Here is a 24,922-nt window from a genome sequence, read left to right as displayed (position 1 = left end):
TAGAGGCGACGTGTGGATACGGTTTGTAAAACAGCCAAGAGGCTGGGGACCAGCACTGATTTAGCGTGCTCTGCTGTATCCTTTCAGGACCCAGCACCTGTCTGGGGCAGGCGGCCTGGGCGTGGCTTGGGTCGAGGTCCAGAAGGAGACGGGCCACGTTCTTGCTCGTTCAGTAGGGAGCGAGGGCCGAGAATTACTGGAGACTCTCATTTTGCTCACCAGCGTTCCCTGCACACGCATGCACACACACGCACGCACACAGATTCCACGAGCCCAGGTCCCAAACACCTTTTCAAGGGTACTAACCCACTAGTGTCGTTCAGACGAGAAGGGGTTGCCAAGAATGGTGCCTGACAGGCCTCCGCCTCCTTCCTCACCCCAGACCGTGAGTGAGGCTTCCCACGCTTCCGCAAGTAAGCGACTGACCGCTGAGCAGAGCATCTGTGTGGGTAGGTTTGCACAGTCTTTCCAGAAACCCCACGGCCCACACCTGTCTCCTTGGCCTCCAGGCAAGGCCATCGCCCGGCCGGATTCCGCCGCGGGGCCTGGCTGTGCCCCCCGTTACCCTCCTCCGCACGGTCAGGCGTTCGAATCGCTGCCGGGTTGCCGCAAGGCTTCCCCACGCCTGCTCCCCGCCCCCCCCACCCCGCCTCATCGCCGGGGGGCGCAGCAGCTCCGGTTTCCCCGTGTCCTCGGGCTTGAGCTTGCTTGTTTGTTCCACGTTGTTTGGACACTCAGGGTCACCACGAGCAGCTCACAGGGTTCTCCCTGTGCGCCCGTCAACGCGACCCCACCGAGCACGCCGACCAGCAGGGGCTGTCCCTCCGGCACTGACTACGCACCAGGCCGCACCCACCGCTCTCGTGTGTTCTCCCCTCGGCCTCACCACAGCCCTGCGGGGCGGGCCACATCTATCCTCAGGCTACAGACAAAGCAGTCGGGCTTCGGGCCCTTAAGACGTCCGCGGCCTACGGTGGGGGGCTGGGGGGAGAGGAGGGATTCGAACCCAGGTGGGCGGGTTCAAGAGCCGAGGTCTTATCTGTCACATGACGGGGAACGTCTGGAGCACTTGTGTCTCCGAACGTGGACGTGATGGTGAGCGGAGCCCGAGGGGCAGTCAGGAAAGCATTTTGCTTCGCGGCCGCGGGTGGGGCTTGCCGTTCCCTGGGGTGACAGCAGGTGGAGTCACTTCGGTCACAGCCGTCTTCGCCTCGTTTCACAAGCACTGAGACGCCCGCCGTCCGCAGCAGCGCCCCTTGTCTGTGGGGAGGGCCGCTGCTCTCAGCCTGGGTCTCCGGCCAGCGTGCCAGCCGTGCCGTCGGAGCAGGGACGGGGGCTCAGCCCTGCGCTCACCCAGCCGCCGCCCCGGCTCCTGCGCCCTCAGCAGCAAACTGCCCAGATGCCAGGTTCTGACCCACTGACGCCTGCTTGCCTGTCAGGTGGCCGGTCCAGGACTGGGGCTACCCCACGTGACAGTGACGGCGACAGGAAGCGTCCAGTCCTGCCTGAGGCGTCGCAGGGCTGCCTCCAGCACCAGGCCTGCACTAAGCCAGGCTCCCAACCGCAGACCACCCCGCCCCCCCGACAGCTCCGGCCCTGCTCCCGCTGGGGTGAGGCTGGCCACAGGCCTCGAGCCTCCCCCGGCCCCCCTGGCAACCAGCAAACACCCCTTCCCCAGGAGCAGAGCTCACTGACCCACTGCCCTGGTGCCGCCCTGGTAACCCTGTCACCTTCCCGAAGGGCCCCACTCACCGCCAACCCGGCATCACGTCCCAGGATCCCACCACGAGCCCGCCTGGACCACGGCCTCTGCCAGAACCCCTGACTTAGCCAGATGTACACTAGTCCTGAGCCCTTGCAGCGGCCACGGCTGCAGCCTCACAGGCCAGAGAGGAGCACGGCCCGGCCAAAGTGGGGCCGTAAGGAGGCCGTCACGCAGGGCATGGGCAGTGGCTGCCGGTGGCGGTGCCCCTGGTGGTGGGTGTCACGGGTCGAGCACAGGAAGGCCCCAGATCGAGCCCCATTGCGTCCCTCCGGACTTGGCCACGTGACTCGCAGTGGCCACGGGAGCAGAAACCGCCGTGGGGCGGGCAGAGGCGTGGAAAGCATTTGCACGCGGGAGGCACCCTGTCCTCTCGCTGCTCCGGCAGCCCTGCCGCCTCGTGGACACGCCTGAGCCGGCCCTCGGGGCGATGACAGGGACGTGACCCCTCCGTCCTCTTGCCTTGGTGGACATCCGGCCACCTGCCGGGCACGTGAGGACCAGCCACAGCTGCACGCAGGAGCCCGGCCGCGATCGGCCACGCCAGCCGCCTCCCAAGGCCTGCCCAGCAGGATCGCGGGCTGAGCTCCACGGTGGCCGCCACGAGCCCCTGGGTGCTGGGGCAGCGTGGCCACCCGGAGTGGGAGACGTGCAGCCGCGGACCCAGGTGGATTGCAGCGCCCGGAGTTTAATGTGCTTTCCAACAGTCACTGCAGGGTCTGGGATCCGGCCCTCCTGACACTGCTGTGAGGTGGGCACTGCCCACTCAGGACCGACGGGAAACGGAGGCCTGCAGAGGTCAAGTGCGTCGCCCGGCATCACACAGGGAAGAAGTAACAGGCCTGGGACAGGCTCCAAATCCCGGGGCGTCCGCACTCCCCGTCCCGCTGGCCGACCCCGCGAGTTTCAGAGGGAACCCGCCCTCGGCCGATCCTGGAGCAGCGGCACTCGCCCTAGGCGCCTCTCTGCCAGGGCTGTTTGGGGCATTCTACCTAAGACCGCGCCGTGGCCTAGCGGAGCAGGCCCGACACCGTGGACAGAGTTGTGGGTGAGAACAGAGAGGCTGAACACCAGGCCGCGGCTGTGAAAGCACCACACAGCTTCCCGGACCCGCTGAGGGCAGGCAGACCGGCTCCTCGGGCCCTGGTCCAGCCCTGGCTGCCCTACGTCCCCACAGCTGGGCCCGTCCCTCCCCAGCGGCCCCCAGGTCCCCGATCCTGTGTCTCCTCCCCTTAGGGCGGCTGGCTGATGTGATGCGTGTGCAGGCCTCCTGGAGGGCGTCTCCTGGAGAAGCCTGGCCCTCACCCCCTTCGCTGTTGGATCTGGGAGTTACGCAGGGAACCATGAAAGTAGTAAGCGGGACTCCGAACCATTTCAGTACTCTCGTATGCCTCTGAGGACCCGTGCATCTCCCAGAGATATGGCTGCAAACGTACGGAGAACCTCAAGCATCTTTATTTTATATGAACTCTCTGTGGTAACGCCGGTTCCCTTGTGAAGATCACCGAAGATATGATATTTTTGTTGATGTACACATACACAAGTTTGTGGTAAAGACAGTAAAAAAGCAGTTGTAAGGCAGTGACCTCACCCTGCGGTGACCCTTCTTCGTGCCCCCTCCCCCAGGCCCGGGCAGCGTCTGGAGGGACACCTGCAGACCCCGGTCAGGCAGCCTGCAGCCCAGGCCCCGGGAACAGGGGCGTCGATGTGGTACTGCAGTGCTCTGGACGCCGGGTCCCCCAACCAGGAAAGTAGGCCTGGCTGCGTGGGGAGCCCCCAGACCCTCGGAACACTGATTCGTGTTCTTGGGAATCTGATTCCGTAGAAGAGCTATTTTTATGTTTTCTTACATGTTTGAAATGGAAGTATTTCAGGCGATTGCACCCCGAGGTTTGGAGTGCAGGGCATGGTTTTAAAATTGACTAAATAAATAAGATGCTGACGTGCTTGGGATGGGGTGGAGGGAGGGGAGCAGACTAGCTCTTCCTCCTGGTGGGACAGAATTCACAAAATCTGTGCACGGGGGCTTCCCTGGTGGCGCAGTGGTTGAGAATCTGCCTGCCAATGCAGGCGACACGGGTTCGAGCCCTGGTCTGGGAAGATCCCACATGCCGCGGAGCAACTAGGCCCGTGAGCCACAATTACTGAGCCAGCGCGTCTGGAGCCTGTGCTCTGCAACAGGAGAGCCTGCGATAGTGAGAGCCCCGCGCACCGCGATGAAGAGTGGTCCCCGCTTGCCACAACTAGAGAAAGCCCTCGCACAGAAACGAAGACCCAACACAGCCATAAATAAATAAATAAATAAATAAAAAATAATAAAAAAAAAATAAAAATAAAAAAAATAAAAATTAAAATTAAAAAAAATCTGTGCACGGGGTTGGTTTTGCTCCGAGGAGAAGGAGGGCATTTTTTTAACAAAAACGGGGCTGCTCTCCAGAAAAACTTTATATCTGGCAGGATCCCGTGTGTTCACTGCTGACAGTCAACCACGTGTGCAGATTGTCATCCCTGAAACCCCGTTCTGGAGCGAAGCAGCTGAGGGGCGGCCTCTCTGTGCAGAAATGGCCCTGCTTCTCTACCGAAAAGCTCCAATCACGCAAGAGCAGCCCAAGTTGCTCCAAAATAACTTGGAAGAGAATCATTGAGCTGAACAAATGTTTTATAAAAGGCTCAATATGAAGACAGTAAACCAACTAGAAGGGGTTCTGGAGACCTGTAGGATCTGAGGAATTTGCTTTGATGACTTTGAAAGCTGGACCCACTTTGTAGCGAGGACGCACGTTGTTGGTCTCTTCTGAGGTCAAGGCCACCCTAGGGTTCAAGGTGCCGATAACACCGGCCGGTCGCAGCGAGGGCAGGTGGCCCCTTGGTCTTAGGAAGGACGGCCGTTCTCTGTGTGTGGGACACGGTGGCGCGGACGCTGGACCCAGGACAGCAGGCACCCGGCGTGGCTCTTCCACACGACCTCTGCTGACTAACAAGTCCTGGAATTGCCCCAGCCTGACATCCTCCTCCAAGAGGTGCCCGACAGACACCGGTGTGTTGAAGGCTCTGAGAAGTCCCGCAGTCTAGAGCTTATGTAGCTTTTTTTGTTTGAATGCTTCATTTTCAGACTTGTTTTACCAGAGAACCCTATTCTCCCTTCTGGAAAATGCTGCGTTTGTGTAATTTTCAGTCTGTATCCCCCTGCCAAAGTGTCCCACCTCTATTTTCTAATTAAACCTAGTACACCCAGCATCACATGTGCTCGGTGTCTGTGTTTGTGCGGGAAGCGTCTCTGTGCTGGCACAGGTCTGTGGAGCTGTGTCACCACCGCTCTCTGGTGACAGGCTCGCCATGTTTCAGGGTCTGTGGATGAAGTTGTCATGCGTCGCCAAAGCCTTTAGGCCGCAGGGTGGTCCCCGCGGGGGGGCCGCCTTCAGCCCACGCAGAGCCTTGCTCTGTCTCCTCCTCCATGTTCTCCCCCCCGACTAAGTTGGGAAGCCCGAGGTCGCCTCCGACGTGACACAGGGCTTTGTGCAGCTCCGAGCCAAGTGGGGAGGGACCCTCCAGACATCGGGGGCCTGCCCCCCCCTTGGTGCCGGTCGCCGGGGTTCTCTCACCCCGACGTGGCCAGTGAACCGGGACCGCCTCCCGCGTGCTGTGAGGGGGGCTCTTCCCTGTGTCGGCACCCGCTTATCAAGCTTAGACTCTAATTGCACTTATCTGTGTTGGAAACCGGCCATTACCACCACTTAACGTCCCAGTGGTGAGAAATGCTTCCTCAGCAAACCTCGCGGCCCCCTCGGTGCTCAGGGCCCCTCTCGCCCTTCCCGGTGGCTCTAGGGGTGAGCAAGGTGGTGACGGTGGACGTGAAGGGGAACTGGCAACGCTGGCTGAAGGTGCGCGACCTCACCAAGGGGGTGACCTACTTCTTCCGAGTGCAAGCGCGGACCATCGCCTACGGGCCCGAGCTGCGGGCCAGCATCACGGCCGGCCCGGCCGAGGGTGAGTATCAGGCCTCCTTTGTCCGGTCAGGGGTCTCAGGACTCTTTTGGCCCCGCCTTCCAAGGTGTGTGTTAACTGAACGTCTGCACGTGGACGCATTCAGTACGGGCGAGCAAGTGCTTAGGTGTTAAGCGTGTCCAGTTTGTGTTTGTTTTCTGGAAAAAAAGTAAGAGAAAAGAAGTGCATTCAATTTTTGAAATAAGATACATGAGAAAAATTTAAAGTTTTCCTGTCATGAAGAGGAGCCACGCGGTTCCCACTGCACGAATGCCCTTGGCCTCTGTTTAAGGGCTTTCGGAGGAGAGGGCAGTGGATCGAGCGGGCACCTCCACGCCTCAGCTCTCTTGATGCTCTGACAGACCCTGTGAGGCCAGTGTCAGCCCCACTCCGACTTTCAAGATGAGGGACTGACCCCACCTGGAGACCTAGCAGCAGAGGTGGCCCCTCTGTGGGCCCAGGAGTCCCGGGCCAAAGCCCACCCGCTCTTTTCTCCTCTGTCCACAGGTTCCCCGGGCTCCCCTCGAGACGTCTCGGTCACCAGATCCGCCTCTGAGCTCACACTGCAGTGGACGGAGGGCCGCGCGGGCAGGACGCCCACCACGGGCTACGTCATCGAGGCCAGGCCCTCAGGTAGGGCGGGCGAAACCCCGAGACAGTGTCTCTGCATCTGTAAAAGAGGGGACATGTCAGAGCTTGGGGCCTCCCCGGCCCAGCATTTCCCTGATGACGTGGAGACGGAGGGCATTGACTTGAAATGAGAGGCTCCCTCCCACTCCCCCACCCCCCGTTGTTGTTTTTCTTTTAATATTTATTTATTTTGGCCGCGCTGGGTCTCAGATGCGGCACGCGAGATCTTTGTTGCGGCCTGCGGACTCTTAGTTGCGGCCTGCGGGAGCTAGTTCCCTGAGCAAGGATGGAACCCCATTGGGAGCGCGGAGCCCTACCCACTGGAGCACCGGGGAAGCCCCCATCCCCCCGTTTTCATAACCACGGCTGCGCTAGCGGCCTCACGGGCGTCAGACCCATGGCGTTCTGGCCACGTTACCCAGGCTTAGGGGGAGGATGAGTGTCACTCGGATACACGTGCGTGAGAACTTAGGGCCCCTTAAGGACGTCCTCAGCTCACCGGTGAGACCCACGCGTGTTTTCAGAGGCTCCGCTCAAGATCTCGGTGGAGGGCGACCTGCTCATTTCGGATCATTATGAACCTTCCTGTTAGCAGTGAAACCCACACGCCATCCGCTGAGAGCGGGTTGAGATCCGCCCCGACCCCATCTGCCCTAAGAGGGCTTCCGCCTTCTCTCTGTTCAAGTAATACCTAAGGGCGGACATCACTGGAAAGTGAACGATGGTTTGAGTCGGATGTTACAGCTGGAGCTGGGGGGGTATCATCCTCGCAGGAGCCCCGGGCACGTTCACCGCGACCTTCAGACGGCCGTACGTCTCAGCGTGAACATCCGAGCGTGAAAATACGTGCCAGGGACACACTTGGAAAGCGAATCGCCAGGCCCCGCTGCCAGCTGGACTGCGGCACCGTGAGCATGTCAGTGTGGTGTTTAAAGAAGCTATTAGACCAAGAGGGAAGGTCCCCAGAGCTGCAGACGCCACTGTGTCACAGGCCTCCCTCCTCCCACCAAATGGCTTTTGAAAGATTACTGGTTAGAAGTGCCTTCTAGAAACTTCCAAGGAGAAACCTAGTACATAAAACCGAAACAGTTTCTACGTCAAGGCGATGTGAATACTTCTTTGGCTCAAGAATGCCCACGTTCAGCCCCGGGCCTGGGGCATCCCGGAAGTTTCTGATAAGCAGGGCATTTGGCCTTTTCTGGAAATGGAGGGTCCCAAATCCGTGACGGGGCTGGACTCGCCAGAGGCCTCTGTGGTCACGTGTTCCCCCCGTACCTCTGAAAGCAGTGGCCCCCAGAAGAGCCAGCCAGCTCTCTGCTGGTGACATCTGACCCGGGGCACTTTCGGAGATCAACAAGTGCCGTGGCTGAAAGGCCCTGTGAGGTCTGGGCCCAGACTGAGGCAGTGGAGGCTGCACTGACCTGAGGAGGCAAAGCCATTTGCTCCCCAAATGCAGGGAGAGCGTTTATTGCAGAGGTTGCCTTGCTCAGGCGCACCAAGGGGCTCCATCAGCTTCAACGGGAAGAAATACGTTTTTATCTTCACTAGCCCTCTAACTGAAATTTAGCTTTCCCTTCACTTATAAACACGTGTTAGTTTGCTCAGCTACTATAACCGAGTACCAAACACTGGGTGGCTTAGATAATAGAAACGTGTTCTCTCTCAGTTCTGGAGGCTGGAACCCCAGATCGAGGTGTCGGCAGGGTTGGTTCCCTCCGGGGGCCATCGGGGAGGATCTGGTCCGGGCCTCTCCCCTGGCTTCTGGCGTGTCGCTAACAACCTTTGCGGGTCCTTGGCTTGTAGCAGAATCATCAGCCAGACCCCTACCTCCCTCTTCACGTGGCTTCCTCCCTGTGTTCCTGTCTGTGTCCAAACTTCCCCCTTTTAGAAGAACCCCAGTCATACTCGTTTAGGGCCCACCCTCATGACCTCATCTTAACTAATTACGTCTGCAAAGACCCTGTTTCCAAATAAGGTCGCATTCTGAGATACTAAGGATTAGGCCTTGAAGGTATGAATGATGAGGGGACCCAGTTCAACCCATAACCGTAGGTGAGAAACCATGTAAGTAATTGCAGTACCTGTGAAACCGCCAGCAGTAGAAATCACAGCTACGTTCACATCACATGCCAGCTGTGCAGAAATTTCCCAAGATCGTTCACACTCATCACGGCGTTGAAATTACGGTCGTCTGCAGACCCTGCTGGACCTTCTTATCGAAAGCGTTCATGAGGAAGCGAAGACTTCTGAGTTCCCTGGGCTAAGGGTGTCACCTCAATGCACGTCTCTCCACCACATCTTCCAAAGACCGCGTAGCTTAACAAGGGTGCAAAGAAAACCCACGTGATCCAGACCTTCCGCGTAACCAGGAGACGGACGTGACTGTGAACTTGCGGTTACTGCTAGGCATTTAGGTGCATCACCCATATAACTGGTTTCCTTTTCAGTTTTATTTTATGCATGAAAACCATTCTGAGATGGGGTCCTTCAGAGTCAGCAGGTTGCCAGAGGGTCCACGGCACCAAGAAAAGATTAGGACGCCTCGCTCTAGAGGACACGCACCCAAGACTCCCGCCGAGTCGTTTGCTTCTACCTGAAAGCTTGTCTCCCCGACAAGAGTTAAAGATCCCAGTGGACATGTGGCTATAAAAGGGCCACACGAGGCACCCTTGGGGCGATGGAAACGCTCTGGATCAGTGTTACCGACCAGGGTTCTTGGCCTCCTTCCTCGATAGAAATTGATCAGAGGCCAGACAGGAAAATCAGGCAAGGCTTTATTGGGGCCCCTGCTGCAGCAGGGGGTGCGAGAACAAACAACAGCTTCCCTTGCTTGCTCACGCCCTGATGGGGGCGGGGCGGGGGGGGGAGTGAGCTTGTTCCTTATACGGGGTGAGGGTAGGGGTGTGTCCAGGAGTCGGGCCAGAGGGGAGGCTTAGGTGCTTTGCCCACCTCTTAGGTGGTGTTGTGTGCAGGGGGCATGCTCAGTACCCTGCTTTTGCTCCAGTGTCTTCAGAAGTGGCAGTTGGGTTTTTGGGTCTCTGTATCTTTTGGGTCCAGAATTTGTCCCAACTGGGCATGCATGTAGTTATTTTTAGTCTCATACAGTTTCTTTGGTTTTTGTTTCTCGAGGAGAGACGTGTCCAGGTGCAAGCATTGCAGCAAAGGGTCCCATCAGGACTGTGTCAACATCAGTTTCCCTGTTGCGCTGTACTGTAGTTTCCCAACATGACACCCTTGCGGGGGAACGGGGGGGTTGGAATGCTGGATAAAGGACACATGGGATGCCTGTGCTATTTCCCACCGCTGCATGGGAATCTACAATTATCTCAAAATAAAAAGCTTAAATTTTTTTTTAAATCTCCACGGATGGTCTGCTCACCGTGGTCAGTCGAGCGCACCGTCTCTCTGAAACGAGCACCTTCGCGTCAAGGATGGGCCTGCGGGGAACGGACCTCCCCGCCAGCCAGACGCAGGCGCGTGGGCCTGGGATCTTAACCGTGGTGAGCACCCGGGGCCGTCCCGGGGTGCGGAGGGCGGGCTCTCAGGCTTCCTGGGGAGCTGGTCAATCTCCCCTCGTGCCGCCTTCACTCATCCGTCTGCTGTGATGAAGGAAACGGGGAGCTCGGTGGTGACAAGTGCAGCTCCAGGGCGTCTGGAAGGTGGTGCAGCACTGATGGGGTGTCGCCCCACACCCGAGGGCCTCACCCGGACGCGAGCCTTCGGCGGCCAGCCGGCGGTCTGACTCACCGGCTCACTACCAGAAGGTGGAAGGAAGCTGACCCACGGGGACCAAGACATGCCAGGAAACTGACCTGGAGGACGCTGTCATTTTCAGTGAGCCCCGAAGATTCTGCTTCACTTTCTCAACATTGGAAAGCAGGTTGCCAGCGATTTCGACTGGACCAGAGCAGGCTGCCGGACTCACCGTCCAGCCACTGAAAGTTGAGAGAGACGCCCTCTCCCCCCGGCCCTCCCCGCTTAACGGAGGCCTGCGGCTGCTCGGAGTCAGATGAAATGCACTTACGGATTGTCAATATTTAAACACCGTGCCGGTACCGTGGGCCTTGGATCTCAGCTGTCATCTATTACAGGCCTCATTACACAGCACAGTAAATGCTGCATCATCTTACTCTCGCCCCGAAGCTCTTTGGCGACACTCTCTCCGGGCAGGGCAGTGGTGTCTGCAGGGAGCTTGGTAGTGGTGTGGGGCCCTGGGAGGGGTAGTTTTTAATAGGGGGCCACCCAGGTTCCCATCACCGCGGGCGTCTGGAAAGACTGAGCCACTTCGTTGGGTGGCCCTGGGGGCCCCAGGCTGCCTGCCATCTCCCCACCAGGCCTCACCTCCGTCTTGCCCTTGGAAGGCACGGAGCTCGTCCGCTTGGCTGGCGCGGGGCGGGTGGCCAGCGGGCTCCAGCAGCCCGGGCAGGTGGCCCTGCAGCCTTGTGCATCTTCGCTTGAACCCCTGCAAATTCTGCTGATGCCCTAACGTGAGAACACCGAACTGAACAGCAGCTGGTGAAATTCACATCGGACTGGGACACCCCCCCCCCCCCCACTCCTGGAGAAGGGCGGTCAGCGAGTGTGGACGCGGCCCCAGACGCCGTAGGACAGCCTTGCCGAAGGTTCATTTCTCGGGTTGGGCGAAGGTTTGTTTCCTCCCGGTCGGTGTTGCTAAGCTCCCAGGAAGGCGGTGGAAACTATGCAGTGGGCATATGCAGATGATTTATTTGCACAAATTGTCCCGAGGCATTTTACTGTATAGATCAGGGAACCTAATTTACATATTTACACAATAGACCAGCATGGCACTAAAGGAACTATAAATATATTTTCCTCCCCACAGCAGCCGTGAAATACATATTTAGGATGTACCCAACGCAAGGCAGACATCGTGTTGCTTTTTTCACGAGTAGTGTATTTAGCCCAGAGAGGAGAGCAGGTGAGATGGAGCAGGGCCCCTGACCCCGTGGGCCCCTCCCTGCCCACTTGCAGTCCTCCTGGGGGCCCCCCAGGCCCCTCCCCGCTCATTCTGTCCACTTCCGATCTTTGCCTGCGGGACTTTTCAACTGAACAAAGGAAAAAAATCCGTGCTTTTCGGAAGGTTTAACATCCACGGAAGTTGCCAAGTCAGCGTCCTCTGCCCGAGGGCTGCGGCTGCAGTTCTGACTCTGTCACGGGCCTGTGTTCACTGCTTCTCTCCTTCACGACCCCGAGTCAACAGCCTGTCGGGCTCTGCAGCCCTTTCTCTCTGGGCTGGGTCCTGGTCCCAGGCCATCCTTTGCGTTTCGACGTTCATCTCATTGTGCGTCCTGCCTTCAACAAGGATCGGATAACATACAGTTATTTTATCATCAGATGTATTTAGCCTCGGGTGTAAGCCCCACCTGTTTCAGTTCAATTTCCGACCCAGCCCAGTTACACCAAGAGAAGTGGCAGCATTTAAGACATAAGCAGCTGCCAGGCTCAGAGCTGCAAGCCGACGTCATGGCGCTGGTTATGTGAGTTAGTGGAACCAGAACCCTTGGGCCGTGAGTGACAGTTTCACTCAGCGTGGAGACCCTGCTGGACTGTCCACGAGGTCAAACATCTTTCTTGGCCTCTGCCTTGAAACCTGCCACAGACACACGCTTCTGGGCGTCGGCAGGGTAAGTGGAGCGCGGACCCTGGGATTCGGGAGGGCGGTGTCCCTGCTCGCTGGTTACGAGGGCACGGCTGGGAGCAGGTGTGCCTGGGCAGCGAGGTGCTGGCCCCGCGGGAGAGAAGCTGCCTTGCGCCAAGTGCCAGAAACAAGTGCGGTCGGGGCAGCGACCCGTGTGGATTGGAGGCACTTGCTCTCCTCGAGGATATTCAGTATTAGCCGTTCTCCTTTTTTAGTGAACAAATGCTGCCATAGGGCAGCCAGGACCGAGAGCTCCTATCTTTAAAGGAAACCCAGCCAGTGGGACGCACGAGCGTGTGTGGACCCTCACGCAGCTTTCCTTCCGAGCCCGGCAGGGATGGAGGTGTGTGACCGGAGTGCGGCCTATCGAGCAGCATTCTGCCACGTTTATTTCTCCACGGTTCCCCCACCTTCATACCTCGAGGTGGCATCTTCCCAGCAGTGTCACAGGAAGGAGAGGCCAGGAAGGCGCTGGGCGTCCAAGAAGGGGAACCAAGCCCAGCAAGATGCCACGGACACCCCGCCACAGACATCAAGAGGCCCGGGCCTGAAGGTCGACGTGACTCCCAGGAAGGTGGAAGTCCTGGCACCGCCCGCAGGGCTGGTCTTCAGGCCTCTGGCATCGGCCACCCAGGGATGTGGCTTTGGGAAACACGAGCAACCGCTCTCCTCGGGCCAATCACGAGGTCCCCACGCGAGGGTGATGTAGGAGTAGGAGCGCCCCCAGTGGGGAGGGAAGGCAGGCTGGGGTCTGCTGAGCACCCGGTGGGGTGACCTCGCCTGGAGTCTGACAGCCGGTTCAATGCATCCCCAGAAAAGCACAAGGGCCCGCACTCCCCTCAAGTATTGATTGAGAATGTAAATCCAGGCCCGGGGATTATCCTGGTGCGTGGAAAATCAGTTGCACAAATCTCATTATGCTTAATAGTTCTGTAATGTTATTTTCCCCCCTAATTTGTAGACATACTTTTCTCCATCATTGATTTATTGAGATATTTAACAACATAATACAAGCGAGGAGAACAGTCCACAGTGGAGAGACAGAGTGGAGGCTTCGGCAGCCGCCAGGCTTTTCTGCCCGCCGTGATCGCAGTGTGAATATTAGAGTGGATAAATAGCCCAGGGAATCACAAGCGGAGCCTGAAATGCTGAGTATGCTAATTTTGGAAAGGCGGAATTAAGCAGAATAAAAGTGCGAACTTCCTTCAGAAGGAAATTCTCGTGGTATGACTCCTCCCCTCCCAGCGTTTTTCAATGTAAAGTAAATCGTGTGTTGAGATTCTGTATCAATATTTTAAAATGTTTTTATGAAAAATGCAAATAGTTCCTGGAGCTATGACAGAGCGCTTAAAGTAAAATGTGGACTTTAGGTGACAGTCGAGGAAGGGGAAGTAACTCTTTTCCTTCAGTAGCGGGAAAGCATTACAGAAAGCTTAGTGTAAAAGACGTCCAGAGAACCCACTGCAACAGTGTTCAGGGCTGCTGCAGATGGTCTGGGAGTGCCTTTCACACTCTTAAGTCCCTTAATTTCAATGGTTTCAAGCAGTATCCAGTTTACAAGAGTCTGTACTTTTTCTTCAGTCTCTTTCACAGCATAAAATTATCTGTCGTTTTAGAGGGAAAACATTGCACAATTTATTCAATGTTTAAAGCCCTTAGCACAGTGACTTGCTCATAGTAAGTGCTAAATAAAATGGTGGTGGTTATTATTTACTGAAAGCTTGCCTGTGCCAGGCCCTGTGAAAGGCTATGGGGGCACAAAGATGAATGGATGGAAGGACAGATGGAGGGATGGAGGGATGGATGGATGATGGATGGATGGGTAGATGGAAGGAGGAAAGGAAAGGGAAGGGAAGGGAAGGAAAGGAGTAAGGAAGGGGAGATGAATCATGTCAACTGATATTTATTGAACTCTTGAAAAATTCAAGAGCCCAGTGGTGCAAACAGACAGGTAAATATAAAGAAGTGTTCTGGAGACCCATTGGCAGAAGCTGCCATCTCTTCCTGGAGTGTAGGAGTGGGTCAAGGCTGGCCTCAAAAAGATGAATCTGAAAGGGTGCAATGACCTTGTTGATTTTCCTCCATCCCCCCCTCCCCCATAGACTTATAAATAGCTCACCGAGAGCAGAAATCTCATCTGATCCCCTGTTGGCTGGAACAGGGCCTGACCGAAGAGGGAGCACTTAAGTATTTGTGGATCGAATGCGTGGATGGGTGAGAGGGGGAGGACGCCCGCCACCGCACCGGGGTCTCCAGGCAGAGGGAGTGGCACGTGCAGAGAAAGCGCACCCTCCGTGCCTATTATTCCCCGATCATTCTTGCCAAAGCAGAAATAAATCACTTATGACAGTCATGAGTGTAAACCTTCATATTTTTAGAAGGAAAAGAAAGGCTTAAGCTATGACTTGCCATTTGGACATTATTAGTGGTAATGGGTAACTTGGTGAGAAACTACTATAAATGGGAATATTTAGAAATAAATAATCATCATACTCCATTTTTGCCTGTACAGAGATTTATGCCTTTACGTTCTCATTCACATCTATTCCTTCATTAACCTGTGACTACAAGGGCTTAATCGGTGCAAACTCTAAACCCTATGCAAATACAACTTACACACTAGCGGTCTCTTTCTGTTTACTGTGTCCTCTCAAACATATCTGGTGTTCCAAGGTGTGTGATAAGGTTGGTTTCCAGATAACCCCCGCCCCAGTAAAGCTGTCAGCATGTATGCATGCATACTCAAATGTGCATGGAGATTCCTCTCCAGATCTCCTGCTGTTTTTAAAAGATCACAAACCTGTGCCTATAAAAGAATTTCTAATTCATGAAGGATCACTATTTCAAATGAACATTTTGGGCCCTGAGCCCACTTTTTACTGAACAACCTCCTTAGAAATTGGATTTATATTTTATTTTGCAAACACTCACGGAGTGTACTGCTTACTAAGAACTTTATCAGTATTAACTTGTTTAACCCTTGCAACACACCTGTGATGTAGATGCCCTTTGTTGTCACCGTTTTACAGATGAGGCACAGAGAGGCTAAGTACTCTCCCTAAGGTCACACAGCTAATGTGTGGTGAGGCAGCCTTCGCACCAACGCTGTCTAGCTTCTTCCTTTATCTCTGCACCTGATTTTCTGGCTTTAATTTCAATTTTATTAATGTTTTCCTACACGTCAGGGCTTAAAGAAATTCAATATGTATTTTTATTGTGGTAAAATACATAACATAAAATTTACCATTTTAACCATTTTTAGGTGTACAGTTCAGTAGCATTAAGTATATCCACGTTGTTGCACAACCATCACCACCATCCACCTCCAGAACTTGTCCATCTTCCCAAACTGAGACTCTGTCCCCATCAAACCCTAACTCCCCCTCCCCCTCCCTCGGCCCCTGGCGCCCACCCTGCTACTTTCTGTCTCTATGAATTTGCTCTAGGGACCTCCTATAAGTGGAATCATACAGTATTTATCTTTTTTGTTTCTGACTTACTTGACTGAACATCCTGTCCTTGGGTTCACCCATGTTGTAGCAGGTGTCAGAGTTTCCTTCCTTTTTAAGGTTGAATCATATTTCATTGTATGGATGGACCACCTTTTCTCTATCCATTCCTCTGTTGATGGACATTTGGGTTGCCTCAACCTTTTGGCTACTGTGAATAATGCTCTATGAACCTAGGTGTGTTGGTGTCTGTTCAAAATTCAGTATATTTTTTAAAATTTATACTTGTATTCGGTAGCACCTGGGCATAGATTAAATACCTGCTGGTCTTAGGGCAGGTTAGATGCTGCAGACCTTCCAAAGGATGCTCAGACTCGAGGTTGGCACTTGGGGAGTTCGGTTTGCAGGTTAAGGCCGGGTCCCCAGGTGAGGGAACTAGGCCCCGGCAGGGCTGTCCCAGAGCACGTGCACCTCCATGCCAGCTGCCACTCGGCGCCTTCACCCCACGAGAGCACACGACCCGTTATCGATTATGGAAAATTGCGCCGAGCCCACTGCAGCGACCGCCCCAGGCGGCGGGGACAGCGTGACGGCATCACCGCAAGGCTGGCAGCTGGCTGGCAAAAGAGGCGTTGTTCAAAGTTTTCTCTTTGACCCGCCGGCTGGGTGTCCTCGGAGAGCCTGGAAGGTGGGGTTAGGGACACGCGGCCGGAGGTCTGTAGGGAGCCGGAACCCTACACCGAAGGCGAGATCCAGTGAGAAACCAGAGGCCCGGAGAGCACTGGGGAAAATGCCTCCGCCAGCTTGCAGCCTTAGCGGAGTCTGGTCACCAGGGGGAGGCTCCTCTCCCGCCTGTGCCCCCGCCCCCGGCAGCTCACCCAGCCTCCGCTGCTCACATCCGCCCCCCGGGGAGGGAGCCGGGAGCTGAGGGCGGGGTGGGCATCCACGCGCGGGCGCCCTGACCTCTGCTCTCGCCGCCCTGCAGATGAAGGCCTGTGGGACATGTTTGTGAAGGACATTCCGCGGGGTGCCACATCCTACACCGCCAGCCTGGACAAGCTCAGGCAAGGAGTGACCTACGAGTTCCGGGTGGTGGCCGTGAACCAGGTGGGCTACGGGGAGCCCAGCAGCCCCCCTGCTGCCGTGTCAGGTAGGAGCCCCGCCCGGGAATCCCGGGGCGATGCCCCTCCTTCGGGCACAGGGAGGGTGACCTGGAGCCACGGGGACGGAAGGAGAACCGGCGCGCGTCTCCCGCGCGCTCCGCGCTCCCGACCACGCTGTGCTCCAGCCGTTCTGAGTTCTCGTCTCTCCCTGAGCGCCGGAGCCACCAGCTCCGGCCGGGCAGGGTCCCCCCGGGGAGGAGGCTTCCCCGGCAAAGTGGAGCCCAGGACCCTCCATGAGGGGACGCGTCCTCACGTGGAGCCACGGGCCGGTTTTGAAAAGCAGAGATCGCCCCCAGCAGCCACCGGGGAGTGTGGTAGCCCTTGACACGCGGTCGTGTCCGACGGGGGCCCCGCTGAGCCCTGCGCCTGAAGTTGGAGGTGCCCCCCCCACCCTGCTCTGGGTGGAGCCGTAGACACGGGGAGGCCAGGCTGCCTTTCCCAGAGCTCGAGTGTCAGTGGCGACGGACTCTGTCCTCACCAGTGACGTGGCAAGCGGTGTAACAGCTGGGGGACAAAGTGACCGCCTGAAAATCAGGAAGGGCTTCTCGGAGGAGGGAGCCCGGGTCTGGGTCTGGAAGGGTGCAGGGGGGCAGCTGCAGGGAAGGGAGAGCCTGGGGCGAGGCAGAGGAAGTAGCCGGTGAGGAACCCGGTGAGGACCAGCCGGTGGGGAGGGGAGGGCAGGTGAGGCTGGTCCCAGGCGCGGGTGGGAAGCGGGTCTCCACCCCACCTGCACCTTAGGGTCACCCCTCGGGAATGCTTAGAAAACAGCAGGGCACCACCCTGGACAGCAATTGCATCGCCGGGGGCGCGGGTCTGGGCTTGATGATCGTCTAGCTCCGCAGCGGTCCTTACGTGCAGCCAAGATTGCGAGCTGGGCTCTAGAGGGGTTGAGTGAGGGCTGACCGCTGGAGGTGATCTGGAGAAGGGAGCAGGCCGAGTCCGGGCCAGAAGCCACGAGAGCCTTCCTTCCAATCAAGACAAATATGTTTCCCTTCCCTGCAGTCACATTTGTTCAAGCTGCTGACTGCACTTGTTTAAATTGAAGGCATCCTTCATCCTTTCCTTGCCGTGAGTCTAGAGGAAGGGTAGCGTCTTGGGCGCTCAGGCCCCTGGTCTAGGAGCAACATGAATCCCAGGGGCGCTCAGTGAGAGGGGCTGCGGGAAGGACCCTGGCACCACTCGCTTGTTTAATGAACAGTGCATAGAAAAGTCAAATTTTCCTCGCTTCCTTCATCTTTATTAAGAAAATTGTAAACATACCCCAAAGTAGAGAGAATAGAATAAGGAACCCCCATCACCCATCGCCCCAGTTCAGCAATTCAAGATATGCCTCCCTTCGTTCATGAACAAGAAATCATTAGAAAGCAATTCCAAATGCACAGAGCTTTTAATTCCGCACACGCGTAGCCGGTGGCAAAGGCTAGTTCCTACGTAAGCACGCGGCTCCCGGCCCTTGAGGTCATGGGGCACCGTGGCTGGACCGTTCCTCTGAAATCCGTTGCATCCCCGCGCTGGCCTTGGCTGCCAGCTGGTCGCCAGTCCGCTCATCTCATGGTTTCGAGAGGCCAGCAGGCCGTCACCTGCCAGCACCCCTCAGGCTCCGCTGTGCAGACCGGGGGCGGGGAGCCCTACCCGGGGCCAGAGTCCTGTAGCCCAGCCCAGGCCTTTCTGCCCAGGCCTTTCTGCCCAGGCCCGCTCTGCGCCACTGTCCAGCGGTCAGCTTGGATGTGTTGGCCTTATTAGATGGAAGACTTAACGTACAGCCTGAAATCCAGCTCATGTATTTTGGATTTAAAGTGCTGTCATCTGTCAAGCCTCCCTGTGCTGTTACATGATCCAGAGCAGACGTCCCCCTCGTTCCCAGGGTGCACACGCTTCGCATCCATCCAGTGAGGTCTTTAGCATAAGGGAGAGGTCTTTTCTGCGGGTTTCTGCTCCTGGGAGCCAGACCTTGGGCTCCACCTGTAATGGGCTTCCTGTTCCGTCCCTCACGTCCGATGCCCCGAAACAGGGTAGCTCGTGGAAGGCACGAGTGGGACCCCAGGGCCATCCGACACCTACCGAGAAACAATTCCCATTTTTCTCCTCTTAGTAAACAGAATAAAACATGAGGAAGACAATCCTTCAAAGCAACTTTCAAGTGAAACCTTTTCTGTTCGTTCTGGGAAAACGTATCTAAGGGGGGCCCGTTGTTCGGCTCAGTTTTGCTGGAGGATCGAAATAAATAAAACACGGCCCAGCCTCCGGGGTCGGGGGCCCTGATGCAGCGGAGGAGGCCGACAGGTAGTCAGGCTGGCCCACCCAGCCGGAGGGTGCGAGCAGAGGTTTCTGGGCAGGTGTGGAAGGGTCCAGCGCTCGGCACGGGCAGGGCTCGGGTCACGGGGTTCCCAGGTTTAGACTGACCGCACCCCGAGGCCAGTAGGGGCAGCACTGAGGGCTTTTAGGAGGGGCTGACTTCCCACCTGAGAACGCTCTCTGTGACGTCAAGGGTTTGAGCACAACGGGAAGAGGCGACACAATTGAGCAGTGGTTCCGGTGGCCCGGGCGGCGGTAGTGGCCCGGGGGGTGGCAGCGGGGATGGAGGTGGCCAGGGGACTTGGGGGCTGTCTGGGAGGGAAGCCCTGGCCCTGGGAGAAAGGAGCAAATCCAGGCGGTTTTGTTCCTCCCCCCCTTTAACCCAGACAGCATTTGTAAGCAGGTGAAATTGAGGGAATATAAGCACGATGGCCAGGGTCCAGGACATCGAAGTCTCTGGGGTGGGAGCAGGGGGGGGTGGTGGGGACAGGACCCTGGGCCCAAAAGAGCCGGTGGAACCAGAGCCTTGTCTCTGGGTCGGTCAGCCCGCAACAACCCAGACCAGGCAGGGGTTTCACCCTCCCCGTGCCCGGGGCTGCCCCTCGAGCCCTCCCCTCCCCCATTCACGGCAGGGACTGAGTTTCTGCCCCACGTGACGGCGTCCGTGTGCCGTGTCGCCCTTCAGCTCAGGTGGAGACCCCGTTCTACGAGCAGTGGTGGTTCCTCCTGGTGGTGGCGCTGTCCAGCCTGCTCGTCGTCCTCCTGGTGGTGTTCGCCCTGGTCCTGCATGGCCAGAACAAGAAGTACGGGAGCTGCGGCCCAGGTGGGACGGCGCCTGCCTTTCCCTGTCTCCCCACGGGGGAGCTCTGGAGCTGAAACGTCTGGGGTTTCGCTCCTGGATCCGGGGTGCCCACATCCACATTCCATTTCATTTGATAAAACACGCACAACAGACATCCCTTCGGAGGCAGCAGGTGCAGGGAAACAGGAGCTCTTTACCTCGGCCACCAGATTCTGTCCCAGCTCTGCCCTCAAGTGGGCCGTGTGTCCTTTGGGTCATTTGGCCTCTGTGAGTCTGTTTCCTCATCTGCACTGTTGCTCAAATGCAGGAGTATTTTGTTAAGTGATGATTAAAAAGTGGAAAGCGTTAAACAGATGAAAAATCACACTCGTCAGTGTCATGAGAACAGTGAATGGGGCACGTCTCAGGCATTCCGGCGTGGCTCGGGGATGGTGCAGAATCGTGTCTGTGGCCCAGCCCTTCTCACTAACAGGGTGAGCACCTGCCTTAGGTCCCGCGTCGCAGCTCTGAGCCCTCTGTGGGCCGGGTCCCCGGTGTTCCCAGCACAGCCTGGCCTGGTGTGTAGTAGGTGCTTAGTAAGCATCCTTTGCTAGAGGAATCACCATCATTAGAGAAATGGACAAACTTGGGCAAAGCTGACCACAAAAGGGCACATACAGTGTGACTCCGTTTACAGGAAGGTCAGGAACAACCTAATGAATGGATGTTTCTAGAAGGCAGGATGGTGGGTGTTCTCAGTGGAGAAGTATAAGCAGCGAAGGTCCGTGAGGGAACCTTACGGGGTGCTGGAAACACTCTGATACCTCTGTGAAACGGGGGCCAGCGGATTCCCCGACCCCAGCCCCCGGCACCATTGTCACGGCGCCAAAAGTGTTCATAAAACCAGGCACCTAAAGTGCCTGCCATTTGCTTTTGTAACATTAAGCCATTCATCCCTCCAAGAAAGGATTTATTTTTTTCTGTATAAATTCACTTCTAACAAGTGTTCTTAAATCAGATTTTATTCCTACGGGATTTACAGTGTATGAATGGCATGTCATTTTACTGAGTTAATGCTATTACAGAATCCGATGTCTGGCGCAGAGAAAATCTCCCCGCTTTCGCTCTCCTTCTCCATCTGGGAAACAGGCCTGAAAAGTCCGATCTGACCTGCAGTTTCTGATACTCAGCCTCACCCTGGAGCATTAATTTAACGTCATCGTTGAAGCCCAGGGGAAAAAAAAAAGAGAAAAGAAACACTTGTCTACCAGAATGTCTCCCTGCCTGCCCAGGAGACACACACAACCTAAACCTTTGCTGCTGCAGTCTCGTTCTCACCCTCCCGCTCGCGCTCCCATGTACGCCGTCAGATTCCCCTTCTGACAACAGTTTCCACCTGCCCTCCTCCCATCAACCCAAATCCCTCCTCGCAAGCAACTTCATCTTTCATTCACCACTCTCTGTGTTCTGCTGGCTTTTTCCCGTTGCACACGAGTAGAACATTAAGGTGAGCTGAGGGCTGTGGGATCCCCAGCAGAGAGGACCCTTGCGGTCTAGAAAGGCTGATGAATTTTACAAACACACACGGAGCCCCTGGTGTGTGCTCGGGCAGTGTCCCGGGGGCTGGGATGTAACTACGAGCGTAATTGTGTGAGCGTAACCGTGTCTGTGCTCCAAGAGCTTATGGTCTGGTAGGGAAGACAGACAGACGACCACGGGGAAGAAGCCAGCACAGGAAAAAGGCAGACATGGTGACGGCACCACGGAGAGAAAAAGCACAGGGCGAAGACTTCAGGGTCCGAAAGTTCTCTCTGGTCTCATGACCCTTGAGCTGTGATCTGAAGGAAGGGGTGAGTGATAAGTCAGGAAGGTGGCTGGGGGAGGGGCTCCCAAGGCGGGGGAGGGAAAAGGGGGGGAGACCAGCCCGAGCAGAGGGGCAGCTGTGAGGACACCAGCTCTCGTGCCGAACGAGGTCGGAGCCACCAGGACCTCTTCGTGTCCTCGGGTTACTTGTAACTGTGGCCGGCTAATGTATTTTAGAATATGTTTTGATGTGTATTTATAGACTTATTTTAAGTGGTTTTCAGTTACGTTCACAGACACGTGTGACCGTCACCACAGTCAGTTTTGGAGCGTTTTCATCACCGCAGAAAGAAGCGCTGCACCCTGTAGCTGTCACTCTTATGCAGTTAGTCTCCACTTACTGTTTCGTTCTATGACTGTGAGGCTTTTATTCTGAAATCTGTTGAATATTTAATTTCCTCAATGGTTTAAAAAGTTCACGTATTCTGAGTACTCTTCAATAAAATACTGATCAAAATACTCGTATTTTGGTGTCAAGCAACATGAACTCCAAAAGCCTAACGTTGTCATTTTGCTGCAAGGTTGATGTGCACCCTTCCTCCCCAGCCTGACTCTGCCTGCCTGGCTGGCTGACGCGGGCCGGCCCGGCCCTGGGCTCCGTCCAGCAGGCCGTCGGGGAGCAACTTCCTGAAGCATCTGTGCTCGTTTCCCCGCCCGGCTTTAGGTAAGAGCATCTCCAACGTGGAGGAGTCCGTGACCCTGGACAACGGGGGATTTGCCACCTTGGAGCTCAGCACCCGCCACCTCAACGTCAAGAACACCTTCTCGAAGAAGAACGGGACCAGGTAGGGCTGCAAGAGCTCCAGCGCCCGGTGCCGCCTCCACCTGAGGACCCGCTCGGCCGGGCCCACGCCCACGGGCCCCCCAGTGGGGCGGCGCCGAGCCGGGGGTGGGGGCAGGGTGGGGGGGAGTTAAGGATGTTTGAAAGACATTTCCAGAGACAGAAGAAGAGGGCAGGTCTCAGGGGCAGGGACGTGGTCTCGGGAGAGCTCCCGGCCCCAGATGGGGCAGGCGTCACGCGAAGCTGCAGGGGGACTGCAAATTGTTCGCACTGGGGGCCGAAATGGTGCCGGAGGCGGCGGATCTCTCCCACTCAGCCTCGAAGCAGGCCAGAGGGGGGGTCGGGAGGCCTCGAAGCAGGCCAGAGGGGGGGCCGGGAGGCCTCAAAGCAGGCCAGAGGGGGGGTCGGGAGGCCTCAGTGGGGGGTAACTGGTGTCCCCGTCCCACCCAGGTCCCCGCCTCGGCCGAGCCCCGGCGGGCTACACTACTCAGATGAAGACATCTGCAACAAGTACAACGGTGCCGCGCTGACCGAGGGCGGGACCCTCCAGGAGAAGTCGGGGGACGCCACGGAGTCTGAGGTGGGTGCCTGTTACGCGGGGGCCCCGCCCTCCCCAGGGGCCCCGCGACCGCACGGGGCAGGCAGAGCCGGGGACAAGCGGCTCCCCTTCCCGGACGAGGAAGGTCCTCGCTCGTCTCTGGCCCCCAGGTCCCTGGCTCGAGGCTGGCTCCTAGGTCAGTCACTCGCCCAAAGTGGACGTCGGATCCGCAAACCATCCTCGTTCCATTTTGTTTTCAGAAAGAGACCCGGAGTTTTCTGGAGGTCACCGTGGAACTTGGTGGCCTCTAGACCCCGGCTGGGTAAGGGGGGCCCCCGAGCCTGCCCGACTGGTACAACCTGGGACCCCCGCCCCAGGCGTCGGCTTCCCCTCCCGCCAGCCTCCCTTCTTGCGTCCTTGTGCTTAAGAGGGGACTTCGGTCACAGCGTCGCTGGGTCAGTTAACAGGGTCAGGTGAGCAGGACAGGAGCCCTGGGACCAGGGAGACCCTGCCCCGAGGGGCTGTCAGACTCCCGCCAAGACCCCCAGGACTCTGCCCTGCACGTCTCAGGCCTCCTTCGCACCTGGGCACTCTCCGTGGAGCTGAGCGAGTCCTGGGTGAGGCCTCCGTCGGGGGTGGGTGAGGGGGGCATTCCCTGGAGGCAGCCGTGGCCGCGTCTCCGGGAGGGGCTCCGCTTCCCCCACAAGCGCCCTAGTCAGTCTCTCACGTTCACGAACAAAACCGGTCGAAGCAGCCGGTAGAGAGCTGGGCCCCGGTCAGTCCTAGACTGTTCAGTTTCAGAGGTGCTGAGCCTTGACAGGGATGAAATTCACCAAGCTCTTTGATGGACACGCAGGCCCGCCGCACCCCTTGGCATTCACACTCTAAATCAATGTTTAATCTAAAATAAGTCTCACCTTCATTCTGATCTGAATTCAGGCCTTATTGAGCCCTGAGGCTCACTAAAATGGCTTCTTTTAAATTGTGGCTTGCGTATGAGCTCACAGTGGGACCGAGACAGCAGGGGGATGGCAGGGTGGCACCAGCTTGCTCGGCCTCACATGCTCTGTTGACAAGGACGCCGGGCCCCCCGTCTGTACCGTAGCCGTGGGCATGGGGAAAACAGCAGGCAGCACTGCAGATGTTCAGAAGGAACATTTGTCTAAAGTTGAGGGGCTTTAGATTTTCAAGTGAAAAGCTGCAGACACTGACCTGCCTCCTCCTGATAAGGAAGCCGCAGCTTGTACCAAAAGCAGCACATTGGGAAGGGGCAGGCCCACCGTCCAGTGCGTTCTGGGTCAGCAGTTAGAGACAGTCACCAGCACCTGCCTTGATCTGTCCTTGATTCCTGGGCTTGCTGCTCTTAGAGCGTCAGGCCTCATGGGTGGTGTTCACGGCGACCGGGCATTAGCTCTGCGGGCTGCGCTCTTCACGGTTCCGCGTGTGCTGAGTGCTGATTGAGCGCCTGCTCTGGGCCTGGCACGCTCGTTCAACGCTCACACCAGCCGTGCGAGGTAGAGCAGTTCTCGTCCTTGTTCACACAACAAGCCTGAGGCCAAGGCCGTCCCACATGCAGGTGCTGAGGCTGGACGCACCCCTCCCCCAGCCAAATGTGTCCAGAGCTTACTGGCCCCCGCCCTCACCATCTCCTGCAGCCCAACTCCCAGGTGCCTGTGGCCATTCCCAGCGCTGCCAGGACTGGATTCATCAATTCTGGACCCTTTGTTCATGAAAGCATTCTCAGAATGGGTTGATAGGAGGCATTCAGTCTGTTTCTCCTCTCACACAGGCGGGTGTTTTGAGATCCAGATTCAGCTGATTTGCATGGAGGATTATTAAATGCATGCAGGCACTGAGCTAGGCATATACACACATGCCTACGTGCACACGTACACGCATTCCTAAGTACATACACGTGTACACATGTGGAGGAAGAAGGCAGGGAGGGAGGAAGGGAGGAGGGCGGGGGGAGGAGGAGAGAGGGACGTGGAATCCACGGTACCTCCTGCAAGGAGGT

At 56.9% G+C, this 24,922-nt stretch overlaps 1 protein-coding gene across 1 annotated transcript in view; it reads left to right on the top strand.

The window, feature by feature from the left end:
- SDK1 (sidekick cell adhesion molecule 1) overlaps positions 1–24,922 on the top strand; it is a 539,910-nt gene that overhangs the window by 501,491 nt on the left and 13,497 nt on the right. Inside the window, exons 37-42 of the mRNA XM_059896610.1 lie at positions 5,588–5,749; positions 6,254–6,379; positions 16,470–16,634; positions 19,628–19,765; positions 22,251–22,371; positions 22,818–22,947. Coding sequence (XP_059752593.1) covers positions 5,588–5,749; positions 6,254–6,379; positions 16,470–16,634; positions 19,628–19,765; positions 22,251–22,371; positions 22,818–22,947 — 842 coding nt within the window. The remainder of the gene's footprint in view (positions 1–5,587; positions 5,750–6,253; positions 6,380–16,469; positions 16,635–19,627; positions 19,766–22,250; positions 22,372–22,817; positions 22,948–24,922) is intronic.

Source organism: Balaenoptera ricei, chromosome 15 (assembly GCF_028023285.1).
Source record: "Balaenoptera ricei isolate mBalRic1 chromosome 15, mBalRic1.hap2, whole genome shotgun sequence".
In the NCBI taxonomy this organism is placed as follows: Eukaryota; Metazoa; Chordata; class Mammalia; order Artiodactyla; family Balaenopteridae; genus Balaenoptera; species Balaenoptera ricei.
The sequence above is the reverse complement of the archived record's forward strand: the minus strand, read 5'-3'. Positions and strand labels throughout refer to the sequence as shown.